At 43.9% G+C, this 21,876-nt stretch overlaps 1 protein-coding gene across 2 annotated transcripts in view; it reads left to right on the plus strand.

The window, feature by feature from the left end:
• Positions 1 to 21,876, plus strand: part of FAT3 (FAT atypical cadherin 3) — a 663,604-nt gene that overhangs the window by 558,917 nt on the left and 82,811 nt on the right. For both annotated transcript variants that reach the window (XM_081099132.1, XM_081099133.1), the window contains 6 exons: positions 625 to 900; positions 3,390 to 3,600; positions 8,422 to 12,495; positions 16,626 to 16,822; positions 17,853 to 18,011; positions 20,972 to 21,200. In XM_081099132.1, the coding sequence (XP_080955258.1) occupies positions 625 to 900; positions 3,390 to 3,600; positions 8,422 to 12,495; positions 16,626 to 16,822; positions 17,853 to 18,011; positions 20,972 to 21,200 (5,146 nt within the window). The remainder of the gene's footprint in view (positions 1 to 624; positions 901 to 3,389; positions 3,601 to 8,421; positions 12,496 to 16,625; positions 16,823 to 17,852; positions 18,012 to 20,971; positions 21,201 to 21,876) is intronic.

Here is a 21,876-nt window from a genome sequence, read left to right on the forward strand (position 1 = left end):
CTTCTCTGAAGTTATATATATATATATATAAAGTACATGAGATGGCTTTAAAAAAGAGAGATAATAGCCCTAACCGGTTTTGCTCAGTGGATAGAGCATTGGCCTGTGGACTGAAGGGTCCCAGGTTCGATTCTGGTCAAGGGCATGTACCTTAGTTGCAAGCACATCCCCAGTAGGGGGGTGTGCAGGAGGTAGCCGATCAGTGATTCTCTCTCATCATTGATGTTTCTATCTCTCTCTCCCTTCCTCTCTGAAATAAAAAAATATACTTTTTTTTTAAAAGGTACACAAGATGGCTTTAATAAAAAAAAAAAAGATAATAGAAACAAAACACACTGAGGTCACCTTGTGGTCTCTCACACGGTGCCTCAAGTGACCCTGTGGAGTTGTCACCCCTGGGGGCCAGCTTAGCTGTTCAGTTAATAGTGAGAGTATTGATCAGCTGTAGTGTACGTCCCTGCCACTGTGAACTCCTGGTTTACTGTCAGCCTCTAATTACAGAGTATTTTCATACAAGACCTTCCTACACGTTGAGATAGCTCCTCCACGCTGGGATCCAAGGACCGGGCGGGAGGAAAGAGGGCGTCGGCATTAGTCCTCAGTCTTGTCTTCTTTTAACTATAGGTATTTATCAAAGTGCTGGATAATAACGATAACGGCCCGGAATTCTCTCAGCCGAGTTACGATGTGACCATTTCCGAGGACGTGCTCCCCGACACAGAGATACTGCAGATCGAGGCCACAGACCGAGACGAGAAGCACAAGCTGAGCTACACGGTGCACAGCAGCATCGACGCCGCCAGCATGAGAAAATTCCGGATGGACCCCAGCACCGGCGTGCTCTACACGGCCGAGCGGCTGGACCACGAGGCCCAGGACAAGCACATCCTCAACGTCATGGTAGGCCCAAACGCTTAATTGCTCTCCTGGCAGGATCACTGGCCCCTCGAGGCACACACCTTAGTCCCCAGACCTACAAGGCCTGCCCGTTTTGTAAGCAGTGGGAAACCTGGTCTCTTCACAGCAGGGCTGCCTTCATTTTCACCTTTTTATTTCAGTGAGGAATTGCTATTGTTAGGCAGCGACTCCATATTTTTGCCAAACTGAAACTTGAGATGAATTCTACAGACCGGGGCTGCTCGGTAAATGCTGCCGACAGACTGACTTGAGAGAGAGGAACAGGCCGTGTTTCCATAAATCTCCCAGTGTACATAGTATTGGTTCCCATCCAGAAGATTCTGTGGAAACGTTTAAAGAAAGTTCCTTGAGAAGTTAATCACAATGGTAATCCTTTACTGAACCTATGCCGTGCTCGGGCCTTGGAAGCATTTAGAGAATTCGTTTATTACCGTTGCTCCGGCATTGACCTTGTAGTAAATACCAGTGCAGAAAAGAGAACTCACACACACTGAAGCCTGCAGAGAGCCTTAAGCATGCATGTGGGTTCACGGGGCCTCCAAGTTATGTAGACGTTGCTTTCATTTTAAAGTGGAGTTTGCCTAGTTCCCGTAATTGGGAGGTAGAGATTAACAAGAAGCCTCCTTGGTTCGTTTATGGCCTAAAATCTGTCCCTATAACCACCCAAGAACCCTAGGGGCAATTGCACAGCCTCTGCCTTCAGAGCCCTCCTGGGTTCCTTAAGACCAGGAGGGATAACAGGGGCTTAATCTCCTGTACTGCTGGGCTTTAAAACACACCAAGAGACTACCAGTTCCCAAGCAGCTGGAATTCATGTTCTTCAAAGTGCTACTCCTCCTTCCCAAGTCCAGAAACCTGTCCGGACCAGAGGAAACCGGAGTGCCGTGCCCTCGGCAATGGTTTCCAGCTGAGACCCCAGGGAACAGAAGAGAGACTCGGGAATCATCAAACCCATCACTCTGACCACCATTCATTCATTCATTAGATGTTTCTCCAGCACCTAGTGTGTACCAAACACTGTCCTAGGCACCAAAGATATAAAACAGACAAAGTCCCAGCACCCTTGGGCATTCATGTGGAACAGACCTGGATTTCAGTAATCCCCAAATACAGAGTCCAGCTTGGTCCTTGGGTGTGACGACCAGTCTACAGACAGGGAAATTCAGTGCACTCACCAGGTTGCTTTTACAGGTATTTCTTTAGAGGCAGGAACCGTAGGCAGGTAACTAACTTCATTCTCATGATTCTTCAAGTCATTTCTGTTCATTCTTTCCTTAACACACTCAAACTTCAGTTTGGTGACCCTGTGCCACTGTCATTTACGCAGCTGAATATTTAGCGCAAACAAGTCTTTTATGCTGCCTTTCTCCATGGCAAGCATTTCAGTCAGTTTGCTCATTCCTTCTAGGTATTATTTCTGAAAACCCCCTTTCCCCTTTGATGGCTCTTCTCAGTACATTTTCTAATTTTTTTCACATCTTTCAAATTATGGTGCCTGAAATTGAACAAACGGAAAGGACACATTTGATCATTGCTACATAAAATGGCTTCAGCATCATGTGGTTAAAGAGTTGTTTATTTGCAAGCTTTTGCCGTATGCAAAAGAGAGGAAACTTGAAAGCAGTCAGGCAGGTTCCTTGGTGAAGTGAAAATGGGGTCTCACATGTTAGAGGTTAAGATTCAGCTCATCTTCCCAGTGAACAGGGTTCTCTCCCAGTCCCGGGCTTCTGTCTACGTTTGTCCTTTTTGCCTGAGATACGTGCCCACAACCATCAACACCATTTTACCGCTTGTACTTATTTCTGTCACCGCTTCCAAAAAGCAGAATAGAAAGTGAAGTGCTTCTCACCAGTCCCATCCTGGCACTTTCCACTGGGCCGTAGAGCTGTTTGTTGACTAGTTTGCATTCCCCCGTCAACTCTAAAGTTCTTGAGGTCAGGGACTGCATCTAATTCACCATTGAACCACCAGAGTCCATTCTGGAGCTTACTAGATAATAAGTGACAATAAGTGTTCGATGAATGAATGAGTGAATGAATGAGTGAATGAATGAATGAATGACAATGCCTACATTACATTTATTAATTCCACTTTTTAGCTTCCTCTTTAGGAGAGCCTCCATCCACCATTTGATTAGCAGCTATTTGCACAAGTGAGAGGTGGTGGCTGTGTGAGGGGGACCAGAAGAAACTGCTGTGTTTGTCATATCCAGTATCAGTTCCATAAACACAGACTGGACACAGACCAAACATCAGGCATAACACCAAGTAATAAAGAGGATGTGGTCCCTGCTCTCAGTTGATTATCTGACTTGATAATACTACCATTTGTTGAGCACCTATTATGTGCCTGGGACTGGGTCAAGCACTCTGTGTACATTATGTCATTTTGTTTTCACTACAGACATCGCCCGGTGAGTTCTTTGCAACTTAAGATTCTAGTCCTACTGCTTCTTGTTATTTTGCCTAAAGGTCAGAGATCAGGAGTTTCCTTATCGAAGAAACTTGGCCCGAGTCATTGTGAATGTGGAAGATGCTAATGATCACAGTCCTTATTTTACCAATCCGCTGTATGAAGCATCTGTGTTTGAATCGGCTGCTCTGGGATCAGCTGTTCTGCAAGTGACGGCTCTGGACAAAGACAAAGGGGAAAATGCAGAACTCATATATACCATAGAAGCAGGTGAGAGCTGTTGCACTGATTGCAGCATAACACATGGCACCAGACCCTCTAGTATTTATCACCTTGTCACATTCACGTGGTTACTGCTGGAACATCTCCAACTGCTTTTTTTTTTTTTTTTTTTTTTTGCCAAGCAACTGCCCCATTTGCATGATGGTGGTGTATAAAGTTCTTGGCATTTCAGTCATATGTTTTCCATCATTGACAGCAAGGAAAGAGTTCCCTTTTATTAGGTTCAATCTCAGATTTTTCTGGGATGGAAAAGAGAGAAGAAATGTGTAGTAAACTCGGTGTCTTTTACTTATGGGTCAACAAGTCATGGTCACAGACTGAAAAAGACCAAAGCCTCGCATCATCTGAGGGCTGCCAGGCAGCTCTGTGAATGAACCTCACATGTCTTTGTTTACTTGTCAGTGGGTGGGCTGTGGGCTTCAGAGATTCCTATGCCCCCACCCTTGACACAAATTCGCTTCATTGGAAGTGATCTGAGTAGCACAGTAGTTGGTAGGTACTAAACTGCCTGCTTAACCCAACAGATAAGTAAATACAGACTCACCCGGCTGGCATAGCTCAGTGCTTGAGCATCGGCCTATGACTAGGCGGTCGCTGTTCGATTCTCAGTCTATCCCCAGATTTGCGGATTGTGGTTCTATCCCCAGTAGGAGGTGTGCAGGAGGCAGCTGGTCAATGATCCTCTCACATCACTGGTGTTTCTATCTCTCTCTCCTCTCCCTTCCTCTCTGAAATCTATAACATATATATTATATATATATATATATATATATATATTATATATATATAATATATATATATATATATATATATATATATATATATATATATACCTGTGTGTGTATATATAACATATATAGAGAGAGATTAAAAAATAAATAAATACAGACTCTTGTTAAATTAGAGATTTTTTAAAAATTGATTTTAACATCTATAAGCAGGACCATAGTTTGAGGATAGAACACTAAAAAACATTAATGACAGAAGACATAAATGTCCAATCAAAGGATAGGACTGTGAACCTAAAAATTACAAATATCCTTTATCTACTCTATTTTCCCTTTCCTCTCCTTCTTCTTTAGAATATTCAGGCCACATATTTCCAAAATGTTCTGCAACATTATGTCTGTCACGCATCGTGCCAGACGCTGTCTCCTCTCCTGCCAGCACTGCAAAGCTTTCCCTTGATGTAAATAGGGAGCATTTTTGTGATTGGTGGAAACAAAAATATGAATGCTAAAATGACAGTTTTGGACTAAAAAATAGTAGAAAATGAAAAGCCAACAACCTTATTTTAAAAAAACCCTGCAATCTAAAATTATTCCCTGCATTAGGCATCCACATTTTTCATAAGTCAGTGCTAAACTGTATACAAAAATATAAAATAATAAAATAAAATATGTTGGCTCATAATAGCCAGATACTCCCAGTGAATTCACACATTTCTTTTCTAGATTAATAATTTTTAAGATGGTATTTTATATCTCTTAGTTTATTCATTCTTACTCTTTTTTCCTACAAATAATATATAAACTTCTTTTTAGAAAAGCAATTTTTCAGTAACATCCTAGAAAATGTCACCTAATCCAATAACTCTTTATATTCTTTCTACAGTTTTCCCCTAACATATATTTTCCCCATATTCATTCATGCATGTCCATTGTTTCATGTCACTGAAATCATTTAGGTATAGGGTTGTATGTCTACTTTCCTTACTTGACTTTGTCTAAGCATTTGTCTGAGTGCCTACTTGTTGTTTATATTTGTCAGGAAGGCTACTATTATACTCCTCTCAGATAGCCAGATCATTTGTAAACCAAATTGGGTGTTCTTGAAGAGTAATTTAAAAGGAAATTACCATCCAGCTGAAAGGACTGTCTCCCTTACCTTTTAACCTCCACAGAGGACAGCCTGGTGCTGCGCATAGAGAAAGAACTTGGTCATTTCTTTCGCAGTTGACTAAAACTAGAGAGAATAGTTATTTCCTTAAAACACCTTTTATATAGAACACTTGAATTTCCAGAAACCCACAGGAATGATTGGTAACTCAAAAAGCAGCTTTTGCCTCTATGTGTACAAAGCTAATGGGAATTACAGTGGATACAGTCAATCTCAGGTGGTCGCTGGGCCCCTTCGTGGACAGACAGACAGACCCACACTGACCTGGACTGGTCCCACCTGGCCAGCTTCTTCCCAGATCAGGGTAGGAGAGAGGTGGATCCCCGAGGCCTCAGCATTTTGAAGCAAATGCCAAGTGGTTGTATGAAGTGTGCATTTTAAGTTCTCTCACAGCCCTCTGATGAGCAAAGATTTTACTCTGTTGACTGGCGGGCCATGCATTCCCTCCTCTGCCTGGTTTGTAAGGAACTACTGGAGCTTCTTAGTTTGGCCGGAAGGACTGGGGCAGAATTCTAGTGCAAAGCTTTGGTCCTCTATTTCAGTGGTCGCCAACCGGTAGGTGGTCCGCAGACCACTGGTGGTCCGTGAGGTCCGAAAGGTTGGCGACCACTGCTCTATTTAACTTGGGCACCAAGAGTGGCTCGTGTGTGGCTCTGAGACCGGGCAGTACAGGGGAGACGAGAACTAAGATTTGAGTTAGGATGGGGATGCATTGGATCCCATGATATATACAGACAGAGAGTTAAAAATCTTTTAAAATCTCTCCTCCCAGTCATTCTGAACAAATATTTATCAAGCACCTTCTTTGTGCTAGGCACTGTGCTGTTTACTAGATAAATAATGATAAGATGAGCACAGCTCTTGCCCAGCTGTAGACTCCAAAGAAACAAGCAGAAGTTGGTTTCCAAGGATCCAAGTGCAGCAGGAGAGAGTAGGCAGGAGTGGACTCTAAGAATACAGGACAGTACATTGAAGAGGAAAAGAGCAGAGAGCCCACTTTGGACCTGACATACGAGCAGGAGTGTAATGAGCACCCAGCAACCATGTAACAGCAGGGTTACGAAGGTCTACTCGAGATCAGAAGCTGGCTCCTCTTCGCCCCTGCCACGGTACCTTGCTGGGCATGTAGAAATCTGCTGTGTAGAGTGAGGAAGGACTTACCTGGAAACTCCACCGTGGGACACCGTGTGCTCTCTTGCATTCATCCTTCAGGGTTGCATGCTGGTGCCATTGCTGGAAGGTGACTATTGCTCAGCTGCCTCTATATTTTTCTCCTCTGAGGTGCTGAAGTGAACTGATTGCTGCCTCCTTGTGAGGATCTATGAATCAAAGGTCAGACTCCCACTCTGTTGCACAGTGCTACTTGTTGAAAATTTGCAGGCTTGCTTAGGAGATCATTGAACTTGTGGTCATCACAGGATGCTCATGTTTAGGTGGCAGGGGAAGAGTCATCCCAACATGTGGGGGCTAGAATCAAATTCTTTACCCCTTTGTTCCATTTACTTCCCCTTTAAAAATAAGCAAACATCTTACAGAAACGGATTTATAGGGACATGACTTTTTCATTTTCAGACCTGGAAAAGTTTATTTAGTAAGAATGAAGTAAGAAGTATGTATACAGCTGTGCTTGCTATATATTTCAACGGACACATTATATAACTGCCTTCTTTAATGATGACATTTAAACTCTCCATGTGTCTGCCATACTGCAGTACTTGAAAAAGAAGGAATAACCCCAATATAATTGAATAACCAAGATCATTAACTTTGGATTTAAACGAATCTAGACACACAAGCAGCTGTGTTCCTTGAGAAGCATTAGGGAGGCTGATGAGACAAGCAAAAGCGAGTCGGTGAAGGATGCTGCTCCACACCATCCATCACTTTTGAACTACATTCTTTACATTCTTCAAGTGTGTGTTCCCCATTATCTTCTCTTTAATTTTCCTCAACAATCCCAACCTCACACCCCTGCACATTTCAGAGACAGAGCTCTAAACTCGCACAGTTTCCAGGTTCACAGCGCTTCCCGTTTCAGAGGTGGCCAAGCAGGCACCCGTTTTTCAGTCTCGTAAAGGTTGCATCTCCAGTCTTTGGTTTGGATGTTGGTTCCGATGATCAACAGTTTCCTACTTCACCAGAAACTTCTGAAAAATTTGGCGCCTAGAATGGTTACAGATTGGAGCAACTGCCTTATCATTATTTGTCTAGTTTTATGTCTGTGTGTGCATGTGTGTGTTTGGGGATGTGGGAAAATAAGAATCGGTTTGTCAGAAAAAATCCTCACGACTTACAAAGCCAACAGTGACTTGGAAAGAATTCTCCCTGCCTAAACAAAACCCCCTCACCAAAGTAGTGTTTCAGACGAATGGGGTTTTGATAGCATGAAACAATACCAATTCCATGTAGTAAAGCTTACCTTTAGGATACTCTGAAACCAAATGACTGTGTGGTAGTGTTCCGAAACAATTTCTACAGCTCTCTTCCTTGTAACATGGAACATAGAATATGGTTTAGGTGAAAATACCTTTTCACCAGTGACATTAGCCTGTGCCAGCCCAGTCTGGTCCTCGTCTCACAAGGCTGAGAATAAGAAAGTTTAAACAGAAAAGTCTCCCCCACAAGCTTTTATTCGCCAGGTTTAAAGTACACAGTGCTATGTTGTTGTTGTTAACCTGGATTAAGAAGATAGTGATCTGAAATTCACAATTTTACCAGAAAATTCATTTCGGTTGCTTTTGAATACTCCTAAAAGAGAAGTCTCTTGTTTTATTTCAGAATGAGATGGTATGAATATGAAAAATTGCTTTTTGCTTGCCATGTTGCAGTCAAGTAGCCTTCAGATGAAAAGTTAATGATCAAAAAATGACCCAATTGTAACTCATTTCCCCGTTGATTTCCTTATTTTAGGGAACACGGGGAACACATTTAAGATCGAACCAGTCCTGGGCATCATCACCGTTTCCAAAGAACCAGACATGACGACTATGGGTCAGTTTGTCCTGTCAGTCAAAGTCACAGACCAGGGGTCCCCGCCCATGTCTGCCACTGCAATTGTGCGCATTTCTGTCACCATGTCTGATAATTCTCACCCCAAGTTTGCTCACAAAGACTACCAAGCAGAAGTAAATGAAAATGTTGATATTGGAACATCGGTCATTCTGATCTCTGCGATTAGTCAATCTACCCTCATTTATGATGTCAAAGATGGAAACACAGATGGGATCTTTACCATAAATCCATACTCTGGAGTCATCACTACCCGGAAAGCACTGGATTATGAGCGAACTTCCTCTTACCTACTCACCGTACAGGCCACGAACATGGCAGGAATGGCTTCCAATGTCTCGGTCAATATTCAGATTGTTGATGAAAATGATAATGCCCCCATTTTCCTCTTTTCTCAATATTCAGGCAGCCTGAGTGAGGCTGCCCCAGTTAATAGCATTGTCAGGAGCCTAGATAACAGCCCCCTGGTAATTCGGGCCACCGATGCCGACAGCAACCGGAATGCTCTGCTTGTGTATCAGATCGTCGAGTCCACGGCCAAGAAGTTCTTCACGGTGGACTCCAGTACGGGGGCCATCCGAACGATTGCCACCCTGGACCACGAAACCATCTCCCGTTTCCATTTCCACGTGCACGTGAGAGACAGCGGCAGCCCCCAGCTGACTGCAGAGAGTCCCGTTGAAGTCAGCATAGAGGTGACAGATGTGAATGACAACCCGCCTGTTTTCACCCAGGCTGTGTTTGAGACGGTCCTGCTCCTACCTACCTATGTTGGAGTGGAGGTGCTGAAAGTTAGTGCCACAGATCCTGACTCCGAGGTGCCCCCCGAACTGACATACAGCCTACTGGAAGGCAGCGTGGATTACTTTTTAATGGACTCAAATACTGGCGTGCTCTCCATAAAAAACAACAACCTCTCCAAAGACCACTACGCACTGATAGTTAAAGTTTCAGACGGGAAGTTCTACAGCACGTCCATGGTCACCATTTTGGTTAAAGAAGCCATGGACAGCGGCCTCCACTTTACACAAAGCTTTTACTCCACCTCAATCTCAGAGAACAACCCTAATATAACCAAAGTTGCTATTGTCAATGCCATTGGAAATCGCCTTAATGAGCCCTTAAAATATAGCATCTTAAACCCAGGAAATAAATTCAAGATAAAATCTACCTCAGGAGTCATCCAGACCACCGGAGTCCCCTTCGACCGTGAGGAACAAGAGTTATATGAGCTGGTGGTAGAAGCCAGCCGTGAGATGGACCATTTGCGTGTGGCCAGGGTAGTGGTCAGAGTCAGCATCGAAGACATAAATGACAACTCTCCAGTCTTCGTGGGCCTCCCTTACTATGCTGCTGTGCAAGTTGATGCTGAGCCTGGGACTCCGATTTACCGGGTGACAGCCATCGACAAAGATAAAGGTGCAAATGGAGAAGTGACCTATGTCCTACAGGATGACTATGGCCACTTTGAAATTAACCCTAATTCGGGGAATGTTATTTTAAAAGAAGCATTCAACTCTGACTTGTCCAACATTGAGTATGGTGTCACTGTCCTAGCCAAAGATGGTGGAAACCCTTCTTTGTCCACATTGGTAGAACTGCCCATCACGATTGTCAACAAAGCGATGCCTGTGTTTGATAAGCCCTTTTATACAGCATCCATCAATGAAGACATCGGGATGGATACACCTATTCTAAGCATCAATGCCACCAGTCCAGAAGGCCAAGGCATCATATATATCATTATCGATGGGGATCTTTATAAACAATTCAACATCGACTTTGACACTGGGGTCCTGAAAGTCGTTGGCCCTTTGGATTATGAAGTTACATCTGTTTATAAGTTGACAGTAAGAGCCAGCGATGCCCTTACCGGTGCCAGGGCTGAAGTCACCGTTGACTTGCTCGTTAACGATGTGAATGACAACGCCCCTGTTTTTGATCAGCCTACATACAATACAACATTGACAGAAGCCTCTCTCATTGGGACACCTGTTTTGCAAGTTGTTTCCACTGATGTGGACTCAGAAAACAATAAAATGGTTCATTACCAGATTGTCCAGGACACTTACAACAGCACCGATTATTTCCACATAGACAGCGCCAGTGGCTTAATCCTGACGGCAAGGATGCTGGACCACGAGTCAGTGCAACACTGCACTTTGAAAGTCAGAGCAACTGATAGTGGTTTCCCATCGCTGAGCAGTGAGGTCCTGGTTCATATCTACATCTCAGACATTAATGACAACCCTCCGGTTTTTAATCAGCTCATTTATGAGTCCTATGTGAGTGAATTAGCCCCCCGGGGCCATTTTGTGACCTGTGTGCAAGCCTCCGATGCAGACAGCTCTGACTTCGACCGGTTGGAATATAACATTTTATCTGGGAACGACCGGACAAGCTTTCTGATGGACAGCAAGAGTGGGGTCATCACACTATCCAACCACCGCAAGCAGCGCATGGAGCCTCTGTACAGTCTCAATGTGTCCGTCTCTGACGGGTTGTTCACTAGCACTGCACAGGTGCATATTAGGGTGCTGGGGGCTAACCTGTACAGCCCCACCTTTTCACAAAGCACCTACGTAGCTGAGGTTAGAGAGAATGCGGCTGCCGGGACAAAGGTGATTCACGTTCGAGCCACAGATGGGGACCCAGGGACGTACGGGCAGATCAGCTATGCCATCATCAATGACTTTGCCAAAGATCGATTCCTCATAGACAGCAATGGACAAGTCATTACAACAGAAAGGCTCGACCGGGAAAACCCTCTGGAAGGCGACATTAGTATTTTTTTGAGGGCCCTTGATGGCGGGGGAAGAACGACTTTCTGCACCGTGAGGGTGATTGTTGTGGATGAAAATGACAATGCTCCCCAGTTCATGACAGTGGAATACAGGGCCAGCGTCAGGGCAGACGTGGGACGGGGTCACTTGGTCACTCAGGTGCAGGCCATGGATCCAGATGATGGAGCCAACTCAAGGATTACTTATTCCCTGTACAGCGAGGCCTCGGTCTCTGTGGCCGACCTGCTGGAAATCGATCCTGACAACGGTTGGATGGTCACGAAGGGCAATTTTAACCAGCTGAGAAACACAGTGCTGTCCTTCTTTGTCAAAGCAGTCGATGGGGGCATTCCAGTAAAGCACTCCCTCATCCCTGTCTACATCCACGTCTTGCCCCCTGAAACGTTCTTGCCTTCATTTACCCAGTCTCAGTATTCTTTTACCATTGCAGAAGATACGGCCATTGGGAGCACGGTGGACACCCTAAGGATTTTGCCCAGTCAGAATGTCCAATTCAGCACAGTTAACGGGGAACGTCCCGAAAATAACAAAGGGGGTGTCTTCATCATAGAACAGGACACAGGCACCATCAAGCTCGACAAACGCCTAGACCATGAAGTCAGCCCAGCTTTCCACTTTAAAGTAGCAGCCACGATACCCCTCGACAAGGTAGACATTGTATTTACTGCGGACGTGGACATCAAGGTGTTGGATTTGAACGACAACAAGCCAGTCTTTGAGACGGCAAGCTATGAGACCATGGTCATGGAAGGGATGCCTGTCGGCACCAAACTCACCCAGGTGAGAGCCATCGATATGGATTGGGGAGCTAATGGGCAGGTCACGTACTCCCTGCACGCAGATTCCCAGCCCGAAAAGGTAATGGAAGCATTCAATATTGACAGCAACACCGGCTGGATCAGTACCTTGAAGGACCTGGATCACGAAACAGACCCCTCATTCACCTTCTCCGTGGTGGCATCCGACCTTGGGGAGGCCTTCTCTCTTTCTGCCACGGCTTTGGTCTCTGTCAGGGTGACAGATATAAATGACAACGCACCCGTCTTTGCCCATGAGGTGTACCAAGGGAATGTGAAGGAGAGCGACCCTCCGGGCGAGGTGGTAGCCGTCCTCAGCACGTGGGACAGAGACACTTCCGACATCAATCGCCAAGTGAGCTACCACATTACAGGTCAGTCTACCACCCTTTGGTTTTCACTACGGGCTCTGCCTTCTAGAGATGGAAGGTGGCAGGCAGTGAGAGTAGGAGAGAAGAAGGCGAGATGAGGGGTTAAGAGTATTGATGCTCTGGGGCTGAGGAAGAGATCTGAGTTGATACAGTTGTTGGTTATTCCTCACTCAGCCTTAATTTGGAGTTCATTGGTTTGCCTGCAACTGGTTACCCAGATCGGTACCCAGGCCTTGAGTCACTTTTTATCATTGCAAGTAGAGTCCAGCCAAACTTCTCAGCTGAAGAAGTGAAAATAACAGCTCTTTTTTGCTGTTATTTTTGAAATATATAAGAGATGTATTTTTAACTGTATTTCTTTTCCCTAGATTTTTAAGGGGGGAAAAAGCAAATAGCTGTTTTCTCTGATAATGAAAACTCATATACATTCACATTTACAAATTAGAGAGCCAGGTTTGACCTTCTGCTAAAAAAATAAAATAATGTTATAACTCTAAGCCAAAGATATTTCTCCTGACAGCTCATTTTTCTTGGATCCCTTTCCTGTCTTTCCAAATAGTAAGTAGCAGTTCAATGGGAGAGCCAAGATAGACAAATGAGGTCACCCAGAGGGCACAAAGTATGTCACCATTGCTCTGAGAGCCTGAGGATTTCATGTCAGAGTGAAGAAGGGGTGTCTTGATCAGGGGCAGCTTTCCGGGGGTGATTGGCCTTAAACTACAAAGAGGAGAGGGTTGATGATGTGAGTGCAGTCTTCCTAAAACTATTTTGGGGTTTTAAAACGAACATTTTGATGTTGTGACATTCAAAGGCAGAACATAAGCCAAGTGCCAAAAGATTTTAAAGAATCCATCAATACTTGTAGTCAGGTGGTTTCCCTTTAGAAAAACTACATTATTCACCGTGAAAAATGAATTAATTAGAATGCCCCCAGGACACAGAGTCTGCTTAAGTACGTTGGTGGGAAAGTTAATTAATCACTGCAGAATAAGATCCACGGGAGGGCATATGCGTCCGTGCTAGCGACTGCCACACTTCTCCACGCTACTCCTCTTCATGGAACTGTTTGCTTGATGTTTTCTGTTTAAAGCTATTTATGCATTTCATGCTTTAGCTGATAACTTCCTTTTTATTAAAATGTATGCTTCTGCAATAAAGACAGGAGCAATAGTGGTAAAGAGAAATAGGTGAGTAAAGCATCACTTTGATTTCATTTGCATTCAGTTGCAGATAAAAAGCTTCTTAAGCATTCTAAGGGATACTCTTCTATTTGGAAGAACTGTTACTCAGCCTTAATTATTTATACATTGTCTCTGAATGGAAGATTTAAAGGGGCCAGCCTATCAACTTTACCAAGGTAATGAGAACAGAGTAGCTTAAAGCTACTGTTACTGTTAGCAGTGCCAACCACCAACTGATTTTAATGAGATTTAACTTTTGCTCTTGATGTATCATAACTTGGCTGTGCTTCCACAGATTAACAAAGGACCATTAATCATTTTATTTAACAAAAGAACAGTGTGGGCCTGAACCAGAAGCATCGGCGAGGTTAAATCTGTGCATGCTGAATATTCAACCACAGTCTAACTGAAGCCTAGCCAGTGATGGAGGAAAGTGATCTCCCAGGGAGGACCCCAAGCCTCACGGGAGCAGATTTCTCACCCTGGACACTTGACATTCTGGGCAGAGAAGTCTTTGTCATAGATGGCAGTTCTCTGCCTTGTGGGATGATTACCAGTGCCTCTGGCCTCTACCCAATAGATTCCAGTAGCTGTACCTCACAACCCCTGATGTGACATTCAAAAATGTCTTCAGACATGGACAAGTGTCCCCTGAGGGGTGGGGGAGGAGGCACAGTCACTCCCAGCAAAAACCCACTGCCCTGGAGGAGGGTGCACCCCTCCTTTTCTGCACTGTCTGCCATTCATCCTGTTAGCCCCACACCGCTGAGACCCCAGACTGAGCCCACCCCCCACCATGCCATATAATCCAGTGCACAGTCTGGCTCTCAAAATGCCACCCTTCCCACTCCATCCCCTGGACAGGACCAGCAGCTCTGCCCTGGGCTTTTTTAAAGATTCATTGTAGGAAGGCAAGTTCACTCCAGTGAAGTAGCAGCAGGATGCAATATGTTCCTTATTTATTTGTTTACTGTCAGTCTTCCCCACTAGAATGTGAGTTCCAGCAGGAGAAATTTGGGTCAGTTTTGTCCACTGCTGTAGCGCCACTGCCTGGAGCCGAGCCTGGCCCAGAGCAGGTGATAAATACTTGCTAAATGGCTAACCCAGGGAAACAGTGATGATTTAACTGAATTCCAGGCTCCTTGCCAGCTGTCTCATTCAGTCTTCCTCCTTGTTTGAAGCGACATTATTTTCCTCTTTGGGATTGGAAGGTCAAGTATTTTCTTCCCTCCTGTTCCCATCTTCTGCAAGCCACTGTGGTCCCCATGCAACTCAGTGGTGCTGGAAGTAGTATTGCTGGGACCACTGTCAATGTTTCAGCGTCATCAAAAGCTGTTCCATTTCACCTCTTCTCCTTCTCTCCTGCTTTCCCCAGCTTTGCTCTGATACATTTGATCTTATTGTAGTGCTTATCTTTGAACTGCACCTTCAGTGACCCCTCATTAGGGCCCTTTAATATTAACGGGACTTCCTCTTTCATACAAACTTCTCTCCCCCAACCCCAGTCCTTATAGGGAGAATACAGCTGTACGATAAATCTTTCATTAAAAGATTCCTTAATAGCAGAAACCCAAAACACTAATTCAAAAGAATATATGCACCCCCATGTCCACTGCAGTGTTATTTACAATAGCCAAGATTTGGAAGCAGCCCAAGTGCCCATCAGGAGATGAGTGGATAAAAATGCTCTGGTACATTCACACAGTGGAATACTACCCAGCTATAAGAAAGAAGAAGAGCTGAAACCGGTTTGGCTCAGTGGATAGAGCGTCGGCCTGCGGACTGAAAGGTCCCAGGTTCGATTCTGGTCAAGGGCATGTACCTGGGTTGCGGGCACATCCCCAGTAGGAGATGTGCAGGAGGCGGCTGATCGATGTTTCTCTCTCATCGATGTTTCTAACTCTCTCTCCCTCTCCCTTCCTCTCTGTAAAAAATCAATAAAATATATTTTTTTAAAAAAAAAAGAAAGAAGAAGAAGAAGGAGGAGGAGGAGGAGAGGAAGGAAGGAAGAAGGAAGGAAGGAGGAAGGAAGGAAGGAAGGAAGGAAGGAAGGAAGGAAGGAAGGAAGGAAAATAAGAAGGAAATCTTGTGACAGCATGGATGGACCTGGAGAGTATTGTGCTAAGTGAAATAAGCCAGTCAGAGAAAGACAAGTACCATATGATTTCACTCATATGTGGAATCTAATGAACAAAATTAACAAGCAAAGTAGGAACAGACTCATAGATATGAAGAACAGACTGACAGCTGTCAGAGGAGAGGAGAGGAGGGGGAGGTTGGGGAGCTGTGTGAAAAAAATGAAGGGCTTAAGAAAAAATTAAACTCATAGACACAGATAATAGTATGGTGATTACTAGAGGGAAAGGGGGGGTTGGGGAGGTAGGAGAGGGTGTAGGGTGATAAATGGTGATAGAAGAAGACTTGCTTGGGGTGGTGGACACACAATACAATATACAGACGATGTATTATAGAATTGTGCACCTGAAACCATATAATTTTATTAACCAATGTCACCCCCATAAATTAAAAAGATTCTTCAATTGTACTGACTGCCTTTCCTTGATTATCAACAGCTAATGAAATTGTCTTGGTAACAAGAGCTACGGTGTATTACATCCTCTCTTGAGACAAAGTGGAAAGACGGTTGTATCATCCTGAGAAGGATTGATTTCACAGTTTGAATTTGATTGTCCTTAAGGGGAACTAAACAAGAGCTCACCTCCGGCTTCTCTAAGTGCAGTTTATCCTCTTGAAAGTTACTGTTTTACTTTCCACACAAGCCAAGCATATAAATATCAGGCTTTCTTGCACAAGAACCAAAAGGAAGTGAGAATAGATTGTTCAGTATCGTAAATGATATAGTTTGCGGGGCACCTGGATGACCCTACACTGTCCTCTCGCCGTCACCGCACAGCTTCAAAACCTCTTTTTTTTTTTTTTTTTTTACTGCAGGAGGGAATCCCCGAGGAAGGTTTGCCCTGGGGCTGGTGCAGAGTGAGTGGAAGGTCTATGTGAAGAGACCTCTAGACAGGGAAGAACAAGATGCTTACTTCCTCAATATCACGGCCACCGATGGGCTCTTTGTCACACAGGCCATGGTGGAAGTGACTGTCAGCGATGTGAATGATAATAGCCCAGTGTGTGATCAGGTAAGGTTTGTGGCTATCGCAGATAGATTGCTCCTTTTTACTCTGCTTCTCTAAAATTAAGTCAAGACCCATTTTCCTTCTCTGCTTAAGGCCAAGCTAATTTCTGCTCTGACCTGCTTAGTTAGTGAGCTCCAATTGGATATAAGAGGCTAGGAGTTGGAGTCTTGGATGGAATATTATAAACATGGAAAGGGTAGAGGAGGTCGCATGAATCAGGTACATAATTTTGCCCACAAAAATAAAAACAAAACCATGAGTCCTAAAATTAAATAATTTTAGAGGAATCATGAAGGACTTTAAAGGACTATTCTAAATCATTGATTTCATAAAAGAGAAATGGATCCCTCAAAAGCATAAATTGCTTTTTTTTGTAAGTTTACACAGCTGGTTCATGGCCATGTTAGCAATGAACCCAGATGCCCAAGGTCGTCATGAGGTAGCTTTTCTATCACATAACAAACAGGATAGTCAGTGCAAGGTGCCAGTACTAGGTTTGTTTTCTTCTTACTGAAATTAAATCCCTATTCATTTACCTTTCTTCTTTTAATCGCCATCTGGACCCAGAGCCACAATATTGGTACTCTGTAGCTTAGAAAAATGCAAATAGACTTAATCTCTCATACTAATGCCAAATGCTAGTAGTAGCTTTTTAAAGAGTTGAAGTGTCCCAAGGATTCGCTGGTGCTTAACAGGAAGAGGACTGTGGTCCATATGAGACCTGCGTCATGGTTGCACGGGGGCAGGGATTTTTTATCTGTTTTACTCAACACTGTCCTCCTAGAATCTAAGTAGTACCGAGCACATAGTAGTGTTCAATCAGTATTTGTTGAATGAATGAGCATGGGAGCGGCAGGGCAAGAGACATACCATGTTTCATCCTATCTTGTAAAATGGTTGGTTCTATGATATAAGAAAAAAAAAGCTGAAGCTAAATTATGTGAATGCATCCAAATTATTTGAATGCATGCTAACTATGGCAGTTGCCCCAGAAATACTAAGGATATAATTACTTTTCTTTACCTTTGACTAGGTTGCATATACAGCATTATTTCCCGAAGACATTCCCTCAAATAAAATCATTCTGAAGGTCAGTGCCCAGGATGCCGATATTGGATCCAATGGAGATATACGATACTCACTCTATGGATCTGGACACAATGAGTTTTTTCTAGATCCAGAAAGTGGTAAGGTGACATTTATTCTTTGGATAAATGCCATTGTTAGTCCAGGAGAGAAGTTAAGCTCTCCTATGTTCTCATCAGTAGTGCCTAACTAATACATACACAAGAGCCTTCATATGATGCCTGGCTATCTTGGGCTCTAAGAAATACTAATTGTACATGCTCTGGTTGGTGTGGCTCAGTGTATTAGGCATCACCCTGTGCATCAGGAGGTTGCAGTTTTGATTCCTGGTCAAGGGCACATGCTTGGGTTTTGGGCTCGATCCCTGGTAGGGGGCATGCAGGAGGCAGCCTAGCAATGGTGTGCTCTCACATAGATGTTTCTCTGTCTCTCCCTCTCCCTTACTTTCTGAAAATCATTAAACTATTCTTTAAAAAAAAACACACCTAATTGTGCATGGTATCTGAAGATGGGTGCTCTGGAGCACACAAACTTTATTTGGCTTATAAACTTGCTCTGATTTACTTACATTTATTAGCATCAAGTAATCAGACAGGTCTACTTGCTTCTCCTGTTTCTCATAGTCGTTGAGTTAAAGCATCTGCCCTATAAAGAGTTTAAACAGAATTACATCAGCAACACAAGTTGCCATGCAAACCAGACAGCAATGCAGAGTAAGGAGAGTTCTCCCTGTTGAAATCCCTTTTGGGTCCCTTCCCGATGCTTATTAGCACACTTGTCTGGTTTTCATTAAACATTCCTGCCTCCAAAGTTATGAGCCCTCAGATTTGCTTACGCAGTCAGGTAAAATGTATAAAGTGAAAGGTTATGTACGCCACAGCAGATGCCGGCACTGAAGGCCAGGGCTAATGGAAAAGACATTTTCTATGGAGGTAAATTATTTCAGTGGTATGCACTAGATGGTTCATCTACTGGAAATTTGTAAATGATGTATAAAGATGGAACAACTTGCATGTTTCCAGTGTTGTCTTGGTCCTATTGAACCACAAAATATTGAGACTCCAAGAGGTAGTGGCTCCTCCTTGCTCACTCCCACAGCACCTTTTTCTACTTGGAAGCACTGAGCTACTTAGGAATATACTACTTGTCCATATGTGCCTGGTGTTGATGTATTCAATAGCTAACACTTATTGGGTAGCTAATCGACATAAAAGGACTTATGGCATATTTGTGGTAGACTCCAAGATGAACAAAACAAACCATGTCAAGTGAGGAAGACAGACCAGTAAGCTAATCCTATCTAATAATAGACAAAGATGCAAATTGACCATACCTTCGCTACACCCATCATTGGCTAATCAGAGTGATATGCAAATTAACCGCCAACAAAGATGATGGCTAATTTGCATATGCCGGCTGGGAGCAAAGACTGAAGACACCATAGAAGGAAGCCAAGCAACAGAACTGAGGTAGCAGAGATGGGGGGGAGAGAAGCTACAGAGAACAGCAGGGTAGGAATGGCAGAGACGGGAGCGAAGCCCTATTCTTGCAGGAATCTTCCTGCAACAGGCATCTAGTAATAATAATAACAATAATGATAATAATAGACAGAATGAAATGATTGACCCAGAGGAGATATATCTGGGCTCAGAGGAAGAAGTAGGTAATATTCTACTGAGAGGAAAGTGAAAATTGTTTTAAAGAAGAGCTGACATTTGAACGCAGCCAGAATCCTAGTAAGTCAGACAGGACACTGCAGGGGGCAGCAGGAGCAGAGGGCGAGACCCATCCAGGGAACACCACGGACAGCACTGTCACTGGTGAGAGGGGCCGTAGAATGGTTTGTGATCAAAGTGCTTGCTGGGAAAAATAACTTTCAGCCACATCACGAGGGTCTTGAATGGCCCAACCAAAAAACTGGCTGTTTGGAAGTAGGAGAGGGAAATAACCTAACCTATCTTTGAGAACTGGCTGGAGCAAGGAAGCCATGGGAGAAACTGCTTTATGAGTTGGGCTGGCATGGTCCACACAACGCCTGTTCATTTTATTTAAGTATAATAATACTTCATGAGTCATACTTTACACCAAATAGCATTTATTCAGGTCTTGATGTTTAACTATTAAATTCTAAACAACCACCACAAAATCTCCAGGGGGGCTGACTCCCAGCACCAGTACAGGTGTTCCCGTGGTTAAAATATATAACCTACCTCCATGTTGGTTGCTAATAGCTGCTTCTCTGAGCTCCTCAAATATTTCTTCATCGGAACCCTCTCCACCAACCACGAACCCCTGCACGGTCCAGTTAGAGGGTTCACCTGGCACAGTAGGGCTCCTTAAAGTCCTCTTTGTGCTGTAACCAGCCTCTTTTGGGATTGTTTGTTTTCCTCTAAAACAGCAGTTCTCAACCTGTGGGTCGCGACCCCTTTGGCCGTCGAACGACCCTTTCACAGGGGTCGCCTAAGACCATCCTGCATATCAGATATTTACATTACGATTCATAGCAGTAGCAACATTACAGTTATGAAGTAGCAACAAAAATAATTTTATGGTTGGATCACAACTTGAGGAACTGTATTTAAAGGGACAGAAGGTTGAGAACCACTGCTCTAAAAGATGGGGCAAAACGATGGTGGGTAACAGGAAGCAGAGAGACTGCCTGCCCCTTCTGGGTCTTCAGGTTATTGACATGGTTGACTATCAGAGAACTCAGACCCTGGCCCATTCTCTGGAGACAGCAGAAACCCAGAGACATAGCTGGGGAGGTCGAAGGAGCTATGGAGCTTCTCCATGTAGCCAAAAGGAGGAACCCCCAATGCCAGAGGTTTCACAGTGGCATTAATTAATTTGAAGTTCCTGCTGTTGGTTTGTTGTTGCATCCAAAATCACAGGATTTTGTCCCTGATGCTTTAAACCATATTTGTTCTATTTTTCAAAATTATGAGACACTTGAGCCCAATATCATTGGTCTTTTCTATGTTGGGATTCTTTATAGAATTGATCCTCTGCTTTTCAAAGAACTTAGACAATTTTTGAGAAGGTGGGCTATTTCTTTTCACAGGCCAGTTAAAAACGTCGTCACCGCTAGACCGGGAGAGGGTCCCTGCGTACAAGCTGATCGCCAGGGCCACTGATGGGGGTGGCAGGTTCTGCCAATCTGACATCCACTTGATCCTGGAAGATGTGAACGATAACCCCCCTGTGTTCTCTTCTCACCACTACCACGCCTGTGTCTATGAGAACACGGCCACCAAGGCTCTGTTGACCAGAGTTCAAGCCGTGGATCCCGACGTTGGTAAGTCAGTTGCACCGGTGGGATGTCTCCCTGTCCAGGGATTCAACACATTTTCAGGTGCTGTCTTTCCAGTCGTCTCATCAGCCCACTCTGGTTCCTTACCAAGAACGTGTACACTGAACCACATTTCAGCTCTTCCGATACCGTGAGTTCCTTTACTTGCAACAAAGAATTTTGAATTTGTTTTTTTTTTTTCTTTTAATCTTCAGAATAAAAATAACAGCTTCCTTACTTGCTCGTTCCTCCTGGACGTAGTTAAAATGCTGTATTGTGTGGCAGGGGGAATTCATGTCCATTTCAGTAAAAAATTGCATCACATGCTTCAGCTGAAACATGACAATCTCAATATATGCTAGTGCCCCACAGTGCAAAGACCAATTACAAAATGTGCTGCCTGTCCGGTGCAGACGGTTTTAAACTGCCATTTTCCAGAGCATTTTGGTCACATATAAACTGACATTTCTAGGCAGGCTGATGGTGGATAAAATAAGAAGAAATGAGAATGAAAGTTGCTAATAAAGTTTGTGTTCAAAACCACTTTACATAATGAGATGGTGAGTTAGACAAGACCGGAGTTAATTGCCAGGTAGTCCTTCTGAGAAAGAATAGGTTACTGAGGTGACTGCGTGATGGAATATAAATACTAAAGGGCATGTAGACAGCCTCTTGGTTAGCA

Source organism: Myotis nattereri, assembly GCF_964212035.1.
Source record: "Myotis nattereri genome assembly, chromosome: 9".
Lineage (NCBI taxonomy): Eukaryota > Metazoa > Chordata > Mammalia > Chiroptera > Vespertilionidae > Myotis > Myotis nattereri.